Source organism: Mastigoproctus giganteus, chromosome 9, assembly GCF_048544385.1.
Source record: "Mastigoproctus giganteus isolate SK-2022 chromosome 9, ASM4854438v1, whole genome shotgun sequence".
NCBI lineage: Eukaryota > Metazoa > Arthropoda > Arachnida > Uropygi > Thelyphonidae > Mastigoproctus > Mastigoproctus giganteus.
This window is the reverse complement of record NC_143583.1, coordinates 226,842,824-226,863,161: the sequence shown is the minus strand read 5'-3', so window position 1 is coordinate 226,863,161 and position 20,338 is coordinate 226,842,824. Positions and strand designations below refer to the sequence as shown.

Genomic DNA, 20,338 nt, shown 5'->3' with positions numbered 1-20,338 from the left:
GTCAAGGACACTACTGACACTATGCTGCTGCAACAGGATCTGGAAAGGTTGAGCAGATGGGCTGAGAGGTGGTAAATGAAGTTTAACATTGACAAATGTAAAGTACTACATATGGGAAACAGCAACCCCAGAGCAACATATCAACTCTGTGGTACTACACTGACAGTGGTAGAGAATTAAAGGGACCTGGGGGTGGTTGTGCAGGCAGATATGAAGTTCTCTGAGCAGTGCAGATGGGCTGCAAGAGTAGCTCATGGAGTATTGTCAATGATATACAGGAATTTTTCCAGCAGGGATAAGGAGGTGATTATTCCATTGTATAAGGCAATGGTCAGGCCACACCTAGAGTACTGTATACAGGTCTGGAGGCCTCATTTCAAGAAGGATGTAGAGCTGCTGGAACGAGTACAGAGAAGGGCAACAAGATTAGTGAATGGAACAAATAGGTGCTCTACGAAGACAGGCTTAAGTTTTGCAAATTACAGTGTTTGGAGACTAGGCACCAGCGAGGTGATCTGATAGAGGTGTATAAAGCCTTGAATGATTTAAGCATGCTAAATGCTGATGGGATTCTTCCTCTAGCTCAGAAAAATCACCTGAGAGGGCATAAATTCAAATTGAAGAAAGACAGATGTAGGATAGACGTGCGGAAATTTGCGTTTAGCCAGCGGGTGGTTGGTTGGTGGAACAGACTCCCATCCCTTGTGGTGGAGGTTGATAGCCTAAATAAGTTTAAGGCTGAGCTGGACAGGTATTTTGAACGAACAGAGGGGTGAAGTGGAAGTGGGTTTTTTTTTTTTTTTTGGCTGATGCTGCATAAGCTTGCTTTCTTGCATCAAATGCCTCTACTAATACTAATACTAATACTAACTACCATTAGGGGAAGGGTTCTTGCTTTTGTAAAGGTGACTACAGCCGTCTCAGACAGTTTTAAATTCTGTACAGCGAGATGAACTGATGATGTTACCAATGGTGAATTCTAATTGGGAGGCCTTCAGGGACTTAATCTTGGAGCGTACTAGGCTTTTCATACCAACTAAGAAATACTGTTCATGGTTAGGCCTAAATAGATATCAGATGAATTAATGTGGGTCGTGGCAAAGAAGAAAAATGCATGGGATGCATAGAAATTATAAGGAGACACAGAAGTCTATGGCAGAGATAATTGGTCTATAATCAAGTCACAAAGGAAATTAGGCAAACGAAGGCAGATTACAAGAAATCTTTGGTAAAGGATACAAAGAAAAACAGCAAAGAGTTATTTATTTCTTATGTAAACCCTAGAAGGAAAGAGATGAATTACATTGGTCCACATAACAAAAATGGTTTGACTATTGATGATCATGCTCCAGTAGCTAATAAATTGAATGAGTATTTTGCATCTACATTCACACATCAGGAGTTATTCAAGGAGGGGAATGCCAGAAGTTTATCAAACTCTAACAGGGAGCTAAATGATTTTTTAATAACTGAGTGCAAAGTGGAGGAGAAATTGTTGAAGTTTAACATAAGGAAGGCATCTGGGGTGGATGGGATCAATCCAGTTATATTAAAGGAAGCAGCAAAGGAAGTAAGCAAGCCTGTAGCCATAATTGTGAAAGCTTCCTTGGATTTTGGGGAGGTTCCAGTGGACTGGAGATGTACAAATATGTTTTCAATTCACAAAGCTGGATCAAAGGGTGATACAAGTAATTACAGACCTGTTAGTTTGACTTGTGTTCCAGGGAAAAATAATGGAGTCATTAAGGATCCTGGTTAAGGAAGGATCATCTAGAAAAGACTGCATTTATAGTTCAGACACAGATGGGTTTGTTAAGGGGAAGGCTTGTCTGACAAATTTTACTGGATATTATGATGTGGTCACAAAAGAATTGGATGCAAAGAATAATTTTGATATCATATAATTGAATTTTAGGAAGGATTTTGATGCCGTGATAAGACTACTATACAAATTTGAGAAGTATGGCATGAAAGGCAAGTTGCTGCAAGGGATAAAAGGATGGTTGAGTGGGGAGAAGACAGAGTGTGTTTATCAATGGTGAATAGTTGGAAAAGTTGAGCAGATGGGCTGAGAGGTGGCAACTGAAGTTTAACATTGGCAAATGTAAAGTACTGCATATGGGTAGCAATAACTTCAGAGTACAGTATCAACTGGGTGGTACTACACTCGGGGCAGTGGAAAATGAAAATAAACTGGAGGTAATTGTGCAGTCAGATATGAGGTTTTCTGAACAGTGCAAAAACATAGCAAGAGTACCTCATGGTATCTTTTTAATGACATACAGGAATTTTGCTAGCAGGAAGAAAGAGATGATTGTCCTCCTTCTATAAGGCAATGGTCAGGCCACCCCTTGAGTACTGTATACAGGTCTGGAGGCCTCATTTTAGGAAAGATGTAGAGTTGCTGGATTGAGTACAGAGAAGGGCAACAAGATTGGAACAAAAGGCTGGTGTTACCAAAAAAGGCTTGAGTTCTGTAAATTGCAGCTTCTGGAGACTAGGCACCTGTGAGGTAAGGCCTTGAATGGATTGAGAAAGCTCAATGCTAATGGGATTTTTTTGTCGCTCAGATTACACACCTGAGGGGTATAAATTCAAATTGAGGAAAGACAATTGTAGAATAGATGTGCAGAAATTTGCCTTTGGCCTGCAAGTGGTTGGTAGTTGGAAGAAACTTCCATCTGTTGTAGTGGAGGTCAGCAACTTAAATAAGTTCAAGGCAGAACTAGTCAAACATTTGGAGTGAATGGATGGGTGAAATTGGAATTGCGTTTTTTTTTTTTTTTGTTTTTTTTTTATTATTATTTTTTTTTATTTGGCTGATGCTATATAAGCTTTCTTTCTTGCATTATATGCCCTACTAATAATAATGCTAATTCCTGGTGCTGGCTGAAGTTAAAAGATAGCCTACCCTCATACTGTGGCTCGTTTAGTCTGGAAATAACAAAAAACACATGCACCCTTTTTCGGTGCATGTGTTTTTTGTTTTTTTTTTATTTTTTCCCTTTCTTTCTTTTCTTCAACAGGCAAATAGTGTAGACATGGTGTGTATAAACAAAAAATGCATCCTCAGTTATTGCAGAAATGAGCCCGATGTTTGAGGTTCAAGTGTAGATTTCTCTCTTCTTCTACCTTCCTTCCTTAATTTATAAAGAATCAAACAGTGGTCACATACAGTACTAAAACTCTGAAAGAAAGTGCAGCACTAAACCCTCAAAAATGTTGCCATTTAAGATTTATGGAAAAAACTGAAAGCTCTGCTTTCTACACTTTCTTGAGGAAAACTTAAATGGCGGCTTTTTTTTTTTAATGACTTGGTTAATTTTAAAATTCAATGCACTAAAATGACTGAAATCCAATGAATAATCTCAATATCCTACTAAAATTTTTTTTTTTGTAGGACATTAAATACAAAAACAGCTTGAATCGATTGCCTGAATTGTTTCCATGCAGATGCCTAGCATAGAAACAATTCAAGTGGTTAAGGCTGGTTGAGATTGAGTAGAATAACACTGAACAACAAATTTTGCGTCATATCTTCTTACAGGCATGAAAGTAAACTTACTTTATAGATTTTGGGGTGTAAACATGATAATAGTGCTTAAAATGGCAGCTTGGCTTTTGTTTTCGAAAAACGTTTTTTTATTTATATGGCAGTAAGATGTAGCTACGAACATACATATATCAAACAAGTGTCCTTTTTGCCTTTCACTTGTATTCAGCTTTGGGAGCACCCCTTTTCACCATCCAACAATCGATTTGCTTTTGTATCTTTGTTCCGTTGCTGTGATTGTCTTGATGGAAGCGCTCACCATATCATTGTTTACAGCACCACAGTTCGGCAGGAATAAATCCAGGTGTGAGTGCAAGAAGTGAGTCTTCAATGACATTTTCCACCCCAGTTTTTTGTAAGAAATAATGAGATCTTCCACAAGCTGCCTATAGTTGCCCGCTTTAATATTTCCTAGAAAAGCCGTCAAAATATTTCAAAAGGCTTTCACACTGATTTCTCGATATTAAAAGGACACATTTGAACTGTTCGTCTTTGAAAAGTTGCCTTATTTGTGGACCATTTAAAATACTTGTCTTAATCTTCTTTGTACTAAGTCTTGGGAATTTTTCTTGCAAGTAAGTGAATGTAGGACTGTTCACTTCATGAAATTTTTTCATCAGCCCTAGTTTGATGTGGAGTGGTGGAAGTAAAACTTTATTTGCATCTACCAGAGATTCAAATGATAAGTTCTTCATTACAGGTGTTAATGATTTTCATTGAGGCCAACTCCTCTTCTCACTCTGAAGGCTAACCTTAGAAGCACCCATAAATAGTCTCCATTCTTCAGAAATGTGCCTCATGTTCATTGCTGCCATTAAACTATCAACATAATTATAAATAGTGAGTTCGCTTTCTGTTTGATAGAATTTATCATAGACTTTACTTTGAGTACGAAATGTCACTTTCACAGAATGATCTAGAAGATTCCCCTTTTGTAGACTTGAGGCCAAAAGCTCTCCCTTATTCTATGACACTTCAAGATCCCTGATGAGGTCATTAATTTAACTTTCTGTGATCTTATGTGGTTCAGAAGGATAAATGTTTGGACAAAATGGTGAATCCCTTGATGTAGACGACTGCTGTACTTTTTCATGAATATTAAGTCGATGTCTTCATCACAGTGTACAGAAAAATGGTCAGGTGATTCAGGAATAGGTAGTACTTCACGGGAGAATTAGAGTTGACCTCTAAATTAACATTTAGATGCCAGCTGGATAGTTACCAACATGAGGAGAGAAGCACATAGGTAGTTTATTTTAATTCTTTTTGTATATTTTACTATTTATTTTTCTATTTTTATTATTATTATTATTCTTATATTATTATTTAATTTTGGCTGGTGCAATAAAAGCCTGTGGCTTACTAGCACTAGCACTGTATGGCTAATGCCAATCAGGGAGTGGGTGCAAGAGTACACGTGAACAGCCGAAGTTTTTACGGGCTCCAGAAAATAAAGAAGGTTTGCTTTTTTATTGACTTAAATTGGCATATTAATTTTTTTAGAGTTGCTTTATATTCCTAGTAACAATACTTAAGTTTAGACAGAGATTTTGTAGGTTATTACTTAGTATCAGTAAGAGTATCAAATCCACAGTGTTGAACAGGTTTTGCAGCTCCCGTGAATGCAGGGTTTTTAATTATACTTAGCCACTTTATTGAATTAATTGTTAGATTAAATTATTTTCTATAAGTAGCTTATAGACCAGGTCAAGCTCCGTGGTTTATTTTGAATTTTGATAGCATGATTTGGAAAGTAAATAATACCTCGTATACGTAGATTAACTGTTCGTAACGTGCTGCCATTGTTATACGATAATGTGTGCACGGAACTAGATAACGTCAGGTCTAACAGAAAACTAGATAGCGAGTATAGTAGTATCAATTAATCAGTAAAATTTATTAATCTTATTAAATTTCATTGTCAGTTGAATTGTACTTTAACTAAATAAATATAGCGACCTAGTTTTTACAAGCGTAACATCATAAATTAATACATATAAGTTGACAGGGGTTAAGAAAGTCATATGACGTAACTCAGAGATAACATTCGATACCGAAATACATACATATATATATATATATATAGTGTTATAACTGCATTAGGATATAAGTTTAGGGTTATATTTTGTATTGGAATTTTATTGAATTTGAATATAAATCATGACACAGACCAGAGCAGCAAAGCAAAAGGCTCAAGGCAAAAGGGGGGGGGGGTAGTTGACCTCTGAATTACAGTCTGTTGAAATGCACTGCTTGTTTGATGTTTGTGGAGCAATCAGGAACAGGACATGAACAGGACAGGGTGGATGCCCTCGAAGGAAATAAATTGAGGGGCCCATCAAGCTCTCAGCTGCCCACATCAACGCCAGAGCTTGCACTTGGTCATCAGGCAACACAGAAGCAGCCCCCCTAGGCAGAATGCGCTGGTCCCACAGGAACTAGTAGTTGTTGGTGACTCTATTGTCAGGGAAACGGGGAACATCCTTTGTAAAAAGGATAGGTGGAATAGGACCAGGGTATGTCTGCCAGGGGCAAAGGTTGATGACGTTGTAGAGCGGATATCATCTTTTAAGGACACAAAAGGTGATATAGTTGTACACGTTGGCACTAATGATATTAAGAGTAGGAGACCGGCGGAATTACTTAGCAAGTACAGGTCACTGTTGAAAAAAAGCCGTGAATTAGGGTTGAACTTGAAAGTGTCTGCATTTCTGCCCAGACACGATAGGAGGGAGTATATGATGAGAGCCTTGTCGATCAATTCGGCCCTGGAGGGATTGTGCAAGGCTCAAGGGGTAGAATTTTTTTCAGCCTGGACTGTACTTGTTAACAGGAGAGATTGCTTCTACAGGGATGGGATACACTTAAATAGAAAGGGTGCAAGAATTTTTGCTGATGCTGTTGAGGCAGTGTTAGGTGGGTCGGAAATCTGCTAGTTGGGGGGGATACAAGGACTAATAGATTAACAGTAGCCAGTGGCAGAGGTGGAAGTGATTCTTGCCCTGCTTCTATTGAAATGAGCAGAAGTCTGAAAAACAAGATGCAGGATATTTCAGAGACTGCTGGTAGTCATTGCGGTACAAGTAAACACATGGGTTGTGTTAGGGTAGCTAAGAATAGAAACAGGTGCTGCATACCTACGTGTACACCAATGCTAGGAGTTTGGTAAATAAATTTGATGAATTTGAGGTATTGCTCAAAACATCAAAGGCAGATATTGTTGGGATATCAGAGACGTGGTGTCACACAGATATAAGTAATGCGGAACTGGAATTTGGGGAATACAATGTGTATAGAAAGGATAGACAGGACAGGAGGGGAGGAGGGGTTATGCTATTAATTAAGAAACACATAAAGTCCAAGGAAGTGAAGCCAGTCGACATCGATGGACAGGGCAGTGTCGAGTCAGTTTGGTGTGACATAAGCATAGGGAAATCAAAATTGAGAGTAGGAGTGTGCTATAGGCCTAATGACTCTGATGAGTATAATAAGATATTGTACAGGGAAATAAAGTGGGCCAGTAAATCAGAGAGTCTTATAATGGGGGACTTTAATTTCCCAGATTAAAGTCCCCCATGGAATTTGTGGGTTGGTCACTCGCACACGAGCAAGGCTTTTGTGGATTTATTGGATGATTGTTTTCTACATCAGCATGTTCGGGAGGCAACTAGAGGGAGTAATACTCTTGATTTGATTATCAGCAGTGATTCTTCATGCATTAAGAATCTGCAGATAAATGAACCACTAGGTGGCAGTGATCACAGTGTGCTGAAGTGGGATTTACTCAAAGAGGTAACTACCATTAAGGGTAAAGGGAAGGGTTATTGCTTCCGTAAAGGCGACTACGACGGACTGAGACAGTATTTAAATTCTATACAGTGGGACCAACTGATGATGTTACCAACAGCAAACTCAAAATGGGAAGCATTCAAGGAACTAATCTTGGAGGCTACCAGGCTTTACATACCTACTAAGAAATATTGTTGAAGGTTTAGGCCTAAATGGTTGTCAGATGAACTAATGAGACATGTGGCAGAGAAGAAAAATGCATGGGATACATACAAATTAATGGGTGACATGGAAGCCTATGATAGATATAAGTTGGTCTGTAACCAAGTCACAAAGGAGATTAGGCAGGCAAAGGCAGACTATGAAAAATCCTTGGCAAAGGATGCAAAGAAAAACAGAAAAGAGTTCTTTACATACTTGAACTCGAAAAGGAAAGGGATGAATCAGATTGGTCCACTGGATATTGATGGTTCAACAGTTGAGGATCCTGCTCAGGTGGCTAACAATCTAAATGAGTATTTTGCATCTACATTCATGCATGAGGAGTTATTCAGGAAGGAGAATGATGTAGGTAAAGTAAACATTGGCAGTGAGCTGGATGATTTTGTAATAACTGAGAGGAAAGTGGAGGAGAGATTGTTGAGGATAAACATAAAAAAGGCACCTGGGGTGGATGGGATCTATCCAGTTATATTAAAGGAGGCAGCAAAGGAAGTATGCAAACCCCTAGCCATAATTATGAGAGCTTCTTTGGACTCAGGGGAAGTACCCATAGACTGGAGATGTGCAAATGTAACCCCAATTCACAAAGGAGGATCAAAGGCTGACACAAGTAATTATAGACCTGTTAGTTTAACTTCTGTTCCAGGTAAATTAATGGAGGCACTGGTTAAAGAAGCACTGCAGGATCATCTAGACAAGAATTCAGTTATAGCTCAGACGCAGCATGGTTTTGTTAAGGGCAGGTCTTGCCTGACCAATTTGATTGGATACTATGATGTAGTCACAAAAGAACTGGATGCAGGGAATAACTTTGATATTATATATTTGGATCTTAGAAAGGCTTTTGATACTGTTGCACATGGAAGACTGCTGCACAAATTGGAGCAGTGTGGCATTGGAGGCAAGTTGCTGCAATGGATAAGGGGATGGTTGAGTGGCAGAAGACAGAGAGTGGTAATCAATGGACACTGCTCAACGTGGACTAATGTTATTAGTGGAGTTCCTCAAGGTTCAGTGTTGGGTCCGTTGTTGTTTTCGGTGTTTATGAATGATATTGATGATGGGATATCAAGTTTAATGTCCAAGTTTGCAGATGATACAAAGGTTGGCAGGGTCGTTAAGGACAATACTGACGCTATGCTGCTGCAACAGGATCTGGAAAGGTTGAACAGATGGGCTGAGAGGTGGCAAATGAGGTTTAACATCAACAAATGTAAAGTGCTGCATATGGGAAACAGTAACCCCAGAGCAACGTATCAACTCTGCGGTACTACACTGACAGTGGTGGAGAATGAAAAGGACCTGGGGGTAATTGTGCAGGCAGATATGAAGTTCTCTGAGCAGTGCAGACGAGCTGCAAGAGTAGCTCATGGTGTCTTGTCAATGATATACAGGAATTTTTCTAGCAGGGATAAGGAGGTGATTATTCCCTTGTATAAGGCAATGGTAAGGCCACATCTTGAGTACTGTATACAGGTCTGGAGGCCTCATTTCAAGAAGGATGTAGAGCTGCTGGAACGGGTACAGAGAAGGGCAACAAGATTAGTAAATGGAACAAAGGGTTGCTCTTACGAAGAAAGGCTTAAGTTTTGCAAATTACAGAGTCTGGAGACTAGGCACCGGCGAGGTGATCTGATAGAGGTGTATAAGGCTTTGAATGGGTTGAGCATGCTCAATGCCAATGGGATTCTTCATCTTTCTCAGAATAATCACCTCAGAGGGCATAAATTCAAATTGAGGAAGGACGGATGTCGGATAGATGTGCGGAAATTTGCCTTTGGCCAGCGGGTGGTTGGTTGGTGGAACCGACTTCCATCACTTGTTGTTGAAGTTGATAGCCTAAACAAATTTAAAGCTCAACTGGACAGGTATTTTGAACGAACGGAGGGGTGAAATGGGAGTGGGTTTTTTTTTTTTTTTTTTTTTGGCTGATGCTGAATAAGCTTGCTTTCTTGCATCATATGCCTCTGCTAATGCTAATGCTAATTGCCAAGGGAAATGTCTGTGTGTGTGTGTGTGTGTGTGTGTGTGTGTGTGTGTGTGTGTGTGTGTGCGTGTGTGTGTGCGCGCGCGATGTAAGGAATGCGAAGAAATCAGGCACCAAGTCAGCATTGTTATGGGCTTATTTGAGAGCTTGAAGGGCAGGGTGGATGCCCTCAAAAGATTTAAATTGAGGGGCCCTCAAGCTCTCAGCTGCCCACATCAATGCCAGAGCTTGCACTTGAACATCAAGCAACGCAGCAGCAAACCCCAAGGCAGAATGCACTGGTCTCAAAAGGTTGTTGTAGGTAACTCTATTGTCAGGGAAACGGGGAAATTATTGTGCAAAAAGGATAGATGGAACAGAACCAGGGTATGTCTGCCAGGGGCTAAGGTTAATGATGTTGTAGAGCAGATACCATCTTTTAAGGGCACAAGGGTGATATTGTTGTACACATTGGCACAAATGATATTAAGAGTGGGAGACAACAGCAGCAGCATGTTTGGGAGGCAACTAGAGGGAGTAATACTCTTGATCTGATTATTAGTAGTGATTCTTCGTGCATCAAGAATCTGCAGATAACGGAACCACTAGGTAGCAGTGATCACAGTGTGCTGAAGTGGGATTTACTCAAAGAGGTAACTACCATCAAAGGTAAAGGGAAGGATTTTCGCTTTTGTAAAGGTGACTACTGTGGTCTGAGACAGTTTTTAAATTCTATATGGTGGGACCAATGATGATGTTACCAACACCAAATTCAAAATGGGAAGCATTCAAAGAATTAATCTTGGAAACTACTAGGCTTTTCATACCAACTAAGGTATATTGTTCAAGGTTTAGACCTAAATGGATTTCAGATGAAGTAATCAGACATTAGCATTAGCAAAGGCACATGATGCAAGAAAGCAAGTTTATATAGCATCAGCCAAAAAAAAAAAAACTCTTATTTAATCCATCCACTCGCTCCAAATGGTTGTCAAGTTCTGCCTTGAATCTATTTAAACTATCAACTTCTACAACGGCAGATAGAAGTTTGTTCCAGCAATCAACCACGTGCTGGCTAAAGGCAAATTTTTGCACATCTATCCTACAACCGTCTTTCCTCAATTTGAATTTATGCCCTCTCAGGCGATTACTCTGAGCAAGAGGAAGAATTCCATCTGCATTGAGCATGCTCAAACCATTCAAGGCTTTATACACCTCTATCAGATCGCCTCCCCAGTGCCTAGTCTCCAGACACTGTAATTTGCAAAACTTAAGCCTTTCTTTGTAAGAGCAACCATTTGTTCCATTCACTAATCTTGTTGCCCTTCTCTGTACTCGTTCCAGCAGCTCTACATCCTTCTTGAAATGAGGCCTCCAGACCTGTATACATTACTCAAGGTGTTGCCTGACCATTGCCTTATACAAGGGAATAATCACCTCCTTATCCCTGCTAAAAAAATTCCTGTATATCATTGACAAGACACCATGAGTCACTCTTGCAGCCCGTCTGCATTGCTCAGAAAACTTCATATCTGCCTGCACAATTATCCCCAGGTTACCAGGTTATATCTATCAAAGGCTTCCATGTTACCCATTAATTTATATGTATCCCATGCATTTTTCTTCTCTGCCATATGTCTCATTAGTTCATCTGACATCCATTTAGGCGCCTCTGTAGCCCGGGTGGGCAGGAGCAGCAGTGCGTAGCACATGCTTCTTGATTAGACTGGGGTTCGAGCCCGTGACCACCAAATACGGAGGATGTGGAAAGGTCAGGGAATGACCAGTGCATATCCCTGAAGCAATATGGCCTTAGTTGCTAATGCTCCTAAAAAACCAAATAACAACAACGACATCCATTTAGGCCTAAACCTTGAACAGTATTTCTTAGTTGGTATGTAAAGCCTAGTAGCTTCCAAGATAAGTTCTTTGAATGCTTCCCATTTTGAATTTGCTGTTGTTGGTAACATCATCAGTTGGTCCCGGGCTCGAACCCTGGTCTAATCAAGAAGCATGTGCTACGCACTGCTGCTCCTGCCCACCTGGGCTACAGAGGCGCCTAAATGGATGTCAGATGAACTAATGAGACATATGGCAAAGAAGAAAAATGCATGGGATACATATAAATTAATGGGTAACATGGAAGCCTTTGATAGATATAAGCTGGTAACCTGGGGATAATTGTGCAGGCAGATATGAAGTTTTCTGCTACAATTTCAGAAGTACATACAGGGTCCTGAGCTGGATATCATCATTCTTCTCTTTCTTGATGATTCCCTTCTACTCTAGCCTCTCTCTCCCTCCCCTGGGTCACTCAGAATTTTTTTTCTGGCTAGTGCAGCATAAGCCTCAGGCTTCCTTGCACCATATGGCTAATAATCATAATAATATGCCCAAAAAAGTTTCCTTTGTTGCAAGAAGGCATGCCTCATATGGTGGCATTAACAACTGAAGATTAGGTACATAATCCACTAATTCTTCTCTCAGGTCTTGATACTCATAGCAATTAAACTAGACATGTTCCCTGTTCACTTGTGTCCCACCAACACACAATGTGCATTCACTGACCCCCAAGGAATTTAGTTCAGCAAAAAAACAAGTAGGCATACCTCTGTCAGCCTTGTCAACATATGCAAGATATTTTTTGTTATCAGTCCTTTGACCTTCCCTGCCATAATTGTGTCAGGAAAGCACATATCCACTTGTTTTCCTCCTTGTAGTTACAGTCAGCTTGCACTGCAATTAATATTCTCTCATACATCTGTCCTTTCCGATGGTGAAAGCACATTGATCTTAAATCAAGAAGCATCGTTCTTGTTAATACCTGCAGTGCATCATTAGACACCATCTGGCATCCCATAACAAGTCATAACAGCATTGCTCTCTGAATTGCAAATACCTTGCGCATATTTGCCTTTGGAATACATGTCTTAATTGATTAGGGTAGACAGAGGATGTATAGTACCATTCCAATTAACGGTGAGTTGCTTACCCTTAAATATCATCATTCTTGACATCAGGAAGATAGAGGAAAGTTATTGTTATCTAAGCATCTCCTTATGATGTTGGGTGTTGCTATTGTCTGGACTGGGCAGCTCCTTGTGATGTTCCTTTATCTCCTTGCAGTACTGAGGTGTGATTCTTGCCAGATTGGGCAGCTCTTTGTGCTGCTCAGTTCTGGACTGCCGTTCTTATTTTAGTGAGAGTGAGGCTGATGACCTTTGGATATTGTTGTATACTTTTAAATGGGTGTACCTCATTTCTACATAATAGTGTAAATTGTATCTGTAATACTGTATGTAGAGTACTATAATATATGGGAAGGATGACATAATTTGGCAGGGAATGCTTGATATAATAAATTTTAAAAAATAAAAAAAAAAATCAAATTTTGAATAGGTTATTTCTAAGCTCTTTATTTTTCTCTTATCCTTTTTCTTAAGTTTACAGTGGCTTCAGTGTTTCTGATCAAAGATTTGGAAACAATGATGATCAGAAATGTTGTTGTTTTTCCATGGTCATATATAAGAAGCTATGAAATAACTTTTTTTTTTTTTTTTTTAAGCAATAGTTCCTTCAAGACGGGGACAAATAACAATATATCTTTTATAGGAAATTACAAGAGGAAAAATAAAGGCCTTAGAAATAACCTATTCAAATTTTGAACCTTTGATTAAATAAAAATTTACTAATAGCCAGTTAGTAAAAAGTTATTGAATTTAATATATCAACGAAAAGTAGTTTTCTGTGCCCATATATAATTTACAGTTGCTACTGCAGTATTTTCTGATTTGATAGTTATCAAACTTCATGGAGTTAGTGACTTGCTGTAGTGGAATCTGTATTGGTGATGCATCATTGCCACTTCATCAGAATGTTGTGTAATCTTTCTATAATAATTAGTAATCATGCACTTCACTACAGGCAGTTTCATATAAGATTTGGTTTCAAAAATCTAGCAGAAGCAAAGTTCTGATGTTAGATTTATGACATTCTGCTTTATTTTTTATTTATGTTAGTAATTATGCAAAAGCTCAATGCCTTTTAAAATATGCTAATTTTTTTTTCCAGATGTGTTTGCATGCTTCTCTTATTAAATATTTATTCAGTGTTATATCTGATGCTATCCCAGCAAATGAACCTAATTCTAGAATCCTAAAATCTATATGGAAGGCTCGTGAAGCTGTAACGAAATTAGTGGCATCTATGTTGCCGATGGGCCATAGATTAAAGCTTTTTGGGAAAAAACCAGGTCATCCAACTACTTTTTTATTTCATAAATGTGTTGATCATCATCGTCTTTCTGTCAAGACCAAATCATCTTTAAATGGAAGCGTTGGAGCCACTATAAATTTAGGAACAAGTGTAAGAGAAAGGTAAAGGCCTTTGAACTACTCTATTCAAATTTTGAATCATTGATTAAATAAAAATTGAATAACAGCCAGTTAGTAAGTAAGTTATTGTACATAATATAGCTGCTGAAAATAACTAGTATTTTCTTACAATTAAATATAGTTATAGCCATAAAAATATCTTTGGTTAATGTTTGCTATACAAGGTCATCAAAAAAGGTGTCCATGATTTCCCTTTTAATTATCTTTGGAAATATTTGATCGATTGCTGTGATCATAGCAGAAAACACTGTGGTAACTCATTAAGTGTTATTTGACACCTCAACAATGACCTTGGCTGTGCCATGAGTGTGCGCAGAATGGCTCGTACGTTCACCACCTCAGTCAGTGTCAGTAAGATGGCCATGCAACAGAAAGCACAGTGTGTATTGTGGTACCCTGAAAGGTATATACACTGTAGAAAGCATTGAAATTCAGCATACTGCAACACACACTGCACTTTCTGTTGCATACCCATCTTACTGACACAGACTGAGGTTGTGCATGTAGGAGTCATTTTGCACACATTCATGGCACAGCCAAGGTCATTGTTAAGGCATCAAATAAAACTTAATGAGTTACCACAGTGTTTGCTGCTTCGATCATAGCAATCGATCAAATATTTCCAAAGATAATTAAAAGGAAAAACATGGACACCCTTTTTTGATGACCATGTATAATACAGTTTAACATTCTTAATCTGGAAAACGTAAAATTTAGATTATTCTGGATCATGTGTAGTTAAATATCACAGGATTTTGCAGCTAGCTAAAATGCATGCAGTAATGTAAAATAGGAAATGACTTACAGTGAAATTTGAAAACAATATAGTTTTTGTTAGTGATGCAAATGTTTGATCAAACATTTATCCCAAGATTAAGGCCTTTGCTATGCCATATGTGAAACAATGAGTAAATGCTCCAAAACTGTCTTTTTTCCATTGTATTCTATACAGTGGAAAAAAAGCTTAGTGTTTTTGCTGTACTTGCAGAAAAGTCTGCCACACTAACAAAGCCTTTATCAGCCCTTAAAAAATGGGATAGTGGAGGGTTGAGAACAGGAACAGCTTCCTCCTGGGAGAGGACACGTACCCAAAAAGATAAGGTAAGAAACATAAAATTATTAAAGGCCATTGCATATAAGCAACTACTTTTTCCTGAATTAATAGTGCTAATGAATTACCAGAAATGTTTTGCTCTTTTCTTGAAACATTGTCAGAATAAACACATACACACACACTATTTTAGTGGAAAATATAAGATACTAGAACAGAATAGTTGCCAAACTAAGTACTGTATGCAGAGAGCATGCTCTCTATTCAGATATTGATGGAATCAATATCTGAATCAATGCCTACTCAGATAAACAATTTCCATTTACAGATGGTTCTGGACTACAGTGTTCCAAATTAGTAATATTCAACAAGCATGATAATAAATCCACAAGTTGGCTGCAATCCATCTTTAGAATTTTATATAACACAAGACAAATGAATATTTCTTATTGAAATCTGGTGCACTTGGTAAAAGTTGTTTAGATGTAGTTTGCAAACTCAGCAAGAACCAAAATGTAGACATTTAGCTTTCACACTATTAAATAAATATGCTTGCAGCCAGATGCTTTATGTAAAAACTGTAAGACTGTGAAACTGAGTTCCTTGTCTTTAATTAAGCTTATAACAGAGCCTTTAATCGTTATTTGACAATAATTTGACTTACCAATAAATTAAATATCTATCCCATAAATCATTTATGAACAGCAAAGGTAAAAAATATTGCCCCCCCCAGTTGTACTTTAATTCAAATAGCTGTATTGTACTGTAATGTAATGTAGGATGTACACAGGATGGATATTAAATCTATTCTACTCTGCATTGCCACTAAATGGTCCAAACCGGTTAAAATTATCTGATCATTTCCTACCCGTGAAAATGCTGCAAGACATACAGTCCTTGGATGGTGACCTCTACAAATTTGCAGTTGACAAGGAATATAGGCAGAAAGTACTCGGTTGACTTCCTTCCCAGGACCATGTCAGAGGACATTAGAACCTGCTCCCGGAGACCTATTCATCACTGTCTTGAATCCATCATCCCAGTGTTCAAATCTTTCAGGAGTCATAATGCCTTTTTTTTTTTTTGTGTGTGTTTACTATGTTGTGTGATTTCTTTTATGTAAACGCTTGGCTTGTAGCCATGAAGGCAGTTGTATACAGCAATGTGCTTTCTGTATATAATAAAGAGTTCTTCTTCTAAATGGTAAACCTCTTGATATGGTGATGTGAAAAACAAAGTTTATCTCCACTATAAGTCTCATTTGATCACCTAGCAGTGCATAATTTGTAAACTTTAAACATACAGTGTCTTATGTGTTTTGCCTTCTTACAAAACTTGCCAAGTTTTTGGTACAAAATGATGAAAAGCTTTCTCCTTGACAGTCCACCCCAAGGAGACATCTTGTCATAGATGTGGGTGTCATATCAGACAGGTGAGGTTTATACAGGTAAGCAGGTCCTCTCAAAATTAAAAGGTTTTCAAAGTGTTGGCCACTTTCAGCTTTTACAACTTAGGTTAGAATCATTTTCAATTTACCAATGAATCTACTCAAAATGACGATGGTCCTTCGAGCTTGTCACAGACATTCTCTCAGGTATGGCAAGCTAGGGCTTGCTATCTGGGAGCCTAAAACACTGATGAAACTGATATTTGGGTGATAACACTTGCAAGTTCAGTTGTGTGACACCCAAATCCTCTGCTTGTACCTCCACAGTGGTGGGACTGTTAGTAACCCTGGGTATACCCCTCCCTTGTACAAGTCCTAAAATACTATGCTCATACCTAATTATACTGGAGGTGATCACCCAAGTATGAACCAATGTAAGCAGAGGTTGAGATAGGTTGTTCACACAACATTAGCATTAGATGTCATGGGTGGGGGCTGGAATAAGCCGTTACTGGAATGTCCAGCTTTCCATGGCTAAAGTTAAAAAATTAAATTCTAACCTAACTCAAACTCTGCTAAATCTACACACACAAAATTATTATTACTCGAAAGCTCTTCCGAAGAGGAATCGAAATATGTGTCTTGACTGAGGGTTCTCACAGACAAACGTCAAAAAGGGGCAAAAGGGCGGGAGCTCAAAAGCACGTGTCCGATCCGCGTGGTGTTAGAGTGATAGTTTTTTTGATAGATAGATAGATTTTTTTTTTTTTTTTTTTTTTATTTTAACATGAACAGTAGATACATTTTTCAACAACAACTATTTACATTCTATGTACAAAAGCAAAAATTAAAAAAAAAATAAAGAAACTTTTTAGAAAAAAATACAAAAGTTTCAACATTTCAATTTTATGGAATTAAGAACAAAATTTCTTGGCATTAGGCCAGTCTCGTATTTCACAAGTTGAAGGTGATGGTTGTTATTGTTATTTAGTTTTTAGGAGCATTAGCAACTAAGGCCATATCGCTCCGGGGATATGCGGTGGTCATTCCCTGACCTTTCCACATCCTCCATATTTGGTGGTCACAGGCTCGAACCCCGGTCTAATCAAAAAGCGTGTGCAACACACTGCTGCTCCTGCCCACCTGGCTACGGAGGCGCCGAAGGTGATGGACTCTTCAGTGATGGTGAAATGGTGACTGTCACTGTTCCATTCGCTGTTAAGATGATCAAGAGTTTCTGGTCTTTTGCAGTGAAATTCGAGTAGAAGTCTGTTCTGCAACTACCTCCATAGGCTCCGCTGTCATGGTGACAGGAGGCACGTCGTCACTGCTTCTTATGTGCTTCAAGTTGAAGTTGTAAATGACGGCCTTGGCAGCATTGAATAAGAAGTTGCAAGTGGTGTGTGCTGTCTGCTCAGAGTGAAGCAGGTACCAGTAGTCCTCCAGAGTGTGGGCGTGGTTGCAGGCTAGCTTTTCTGCATCCAAAGCATATTTGACCAGTTCCTTGTTCACGGGGCACACCATGTATGTGTGTTCCAGGGTGCCTGGAGTGGTGAAGAAAAAGTAGTAATTTGATGTGCGTAGACTGAAGATTTGTAGTTTGACTGGGGTAGGAAGGATATTGCGCCACAGTCTCCACTGGATGTCTGCATCCAATTTGGAACATTTCGTCCTATATGGAAGGTTCAACTGAAAGTTAGATGGTGGCTTGTGGTGAGTGGAGAGGGGTACAGGGAGAGCTGGGCAGGTGGATGACAGGAAAATCTTGGCTGTATGGGGAGACATGATTAGTTGATAGACTTTTTTGGAGGGTGCAGGAGACAGAGGTACCATGTCTTCTGGTGATGTGATGACGAAAGTTGGTGTAGGTGAGGATCTGGTCACATTTCCAATCCCTTTAGCTGTAGTGATGTCTGGAAGAGCTTGTGTGATTGTGGATTTTAGTTGTCTGTGTTGCTGCTTTGCATTTATGGTTTTAATGGGCAAGTCTTCTGATCCTTTCCATTCAAAGCTTGTTATCAGGAGGTCGTCTTTGGTTCTTATTCGTGCCCAGTTCCACATAGGAAAGAAGAGAATATCATCATTTGTAGGATCTTTTATTGTAGAAGAGCAGTTCTGAAAAGTATTCCAGAAAGGGATGTTCTCTCAAGAGTATGGTGAAAGTTTAGCTTTTTCCAGCGGTGCAGTGTGTCTTTATAAAATAGCAGTAGTTTAAGTGGTGCTGGTGCCATATCCATTCTCAATATCGTTGAAAGAGATAGTCCTCTAGTGGCTGTTGCTAGTAGTTTATCCGTAGTGCCAGAATGTGGGTATTTTGTTTGCAGCGTCTTAAGAAGAAAGGTGATCTGGAATGCTGTGATTTTGTCGTCAAGAGAGACCAACCCTTGCCCCCCCCCCATGAGTAAGCGGCTGGCTGAGTTTGGAACAGGACATCCAGATGGTTTTGTTCCAAAGGAAGCTTTGGACAGATACCTGGGTTTGGTGGAGGAAGTCAACAGGTGGAGTGAGAATTTTGAAGGTGTGCTAGAAAATACTTGCTGCCATCTGATTGATCACAAGCACTCTCCCTCTCAGCAAAGATGTGGCTCACATGCTTCTCCATTTCCCGAGTACTTTGTTGAAATGACTCAGCAATTCAGGCCAGTTCTTCTGGGAGAAAAGGAGGATATTGCCGAGGTACACACCTAGGTATTTCTGTCCCTTGCTGGACCATGTGCATTGGATGGGAGAGTCGGTTTTGGTTTTCCAGTTGCCAGCCCATAGGTCTCTGGTCTTACAGTGGTTCAGTTTTGCACCTGATGCTTGAGCGTAGAGATCATGAGCCTTTTTAATGTCTTCAAATTCGCTCTCATGGTGTATTGCAATTGTGACGTCATCTGCGTATGCTGAGTAGGTTATCTTTAGGTGGGATTCTGCAGCGTTCGTTGAGATTGTAGAATGGTGGCAGTTTTATTAAGGAATGGTTCTATGGCAATTGTGTAGAATTGTCCAGAGAGAGAGAGAGAGAGAGAGGGCAGCCTTGTTTTATCTCTCTGGAATACGGAAAGTGGCAGGTGAGCTAGTTGTTCAGTTTCAGGCAGAATTTGGCTTCCTTAGATTGCAGATAGATTGTTCCGATGACGTAGAGGTCTATATCCAAAAGCTATCAAGGTTTGAAAAAAGGAGCTGTGTTCAATGCTGTCGAAAGCCTTTTCTTGGTCAAGAATAATTAGTGCTAGGAATTCTCTTTGGCTGTTTGCAGTGGAGAGGATGTCACAGATCACATGTAGATTGTCATGAATCGATCTTCCAAGTACTGAGTATGTTTGTTAGTGATTGATGATATCAGGGAGAGTGGATTTTAATCTATTTGTGATGGCTTTGGAAATGATTTTACAGTCCGTATTCATTAAGGAAATCTGGCACCAGTTTTGTAGATTGGTGCAATCCCCTTTCTTGGGAATCAGTCAAGCGACAGAGGTGGTGATTGAACCTGATAGTCCATGGGACTGGGCTTCTTCAAGCATTTGAAAGAGTAGCACCCCGAGTTGATCCCAAAATGTTTGGAAGAATTCAGAAGTTAAGTCCTTCCAGACCTGGTGATTTATTTTTGGAAAGGGCTTTGCATGCTGCTATTAGTTCTTGTAGGTTGATTGTTTCCTCCATACTGCATTGGGCCATATGGGAGATTTTTTTTAAGTCCTGAAAGGATTTCCTTGGTTGCCTTTGTAGAAGTTTTTTGAGAACTGTAAATGTCTCTATAAAATCTTGTTTAATTCAGAGAAGATTTCTTCTGAGTCTTCAGTGATGTTTCCTTCTTGCAGCTGAATGGCAGTGATGGTGGTTGCTTTGCGATGTCCGTGTTCTAATGAGAAAAAGTATTTGGTCGTGGCATCAGATAGATTTATGTGGGTGTATCTCGATCTGAGTAGGGCACCTTTTGCAGAGTGTTCTAAGTGGGTTTGTATGGCTTGTTTTGTTGATTGATGGGCCTGAC

At 39.2% G+C, this 20,338-nt stretch overlaps 1 protein-coding gene across 1 annotated transcript in view; it reads left to right on the top strand.

The window, feature by feature from the left end:
* The window catches only part of LOC150081150 (uncharacterized), a 421,878-nt gene that overhangs the window by 373,851 nt on the left and 27,689 nt on the right, over positions 1 to 20,338 (top strand). The window contains exon 18 of the mRNA XM_090380944.1: positions 13,602 to 13,906. Coding sequence (XP_090237070.1) covers positions 13,602 to 13,906 — 305 coding nt within the window. The remainder of the gene's footprint in view (positions 1 to 13,601; positions 13,907 to 20,338) is intronic.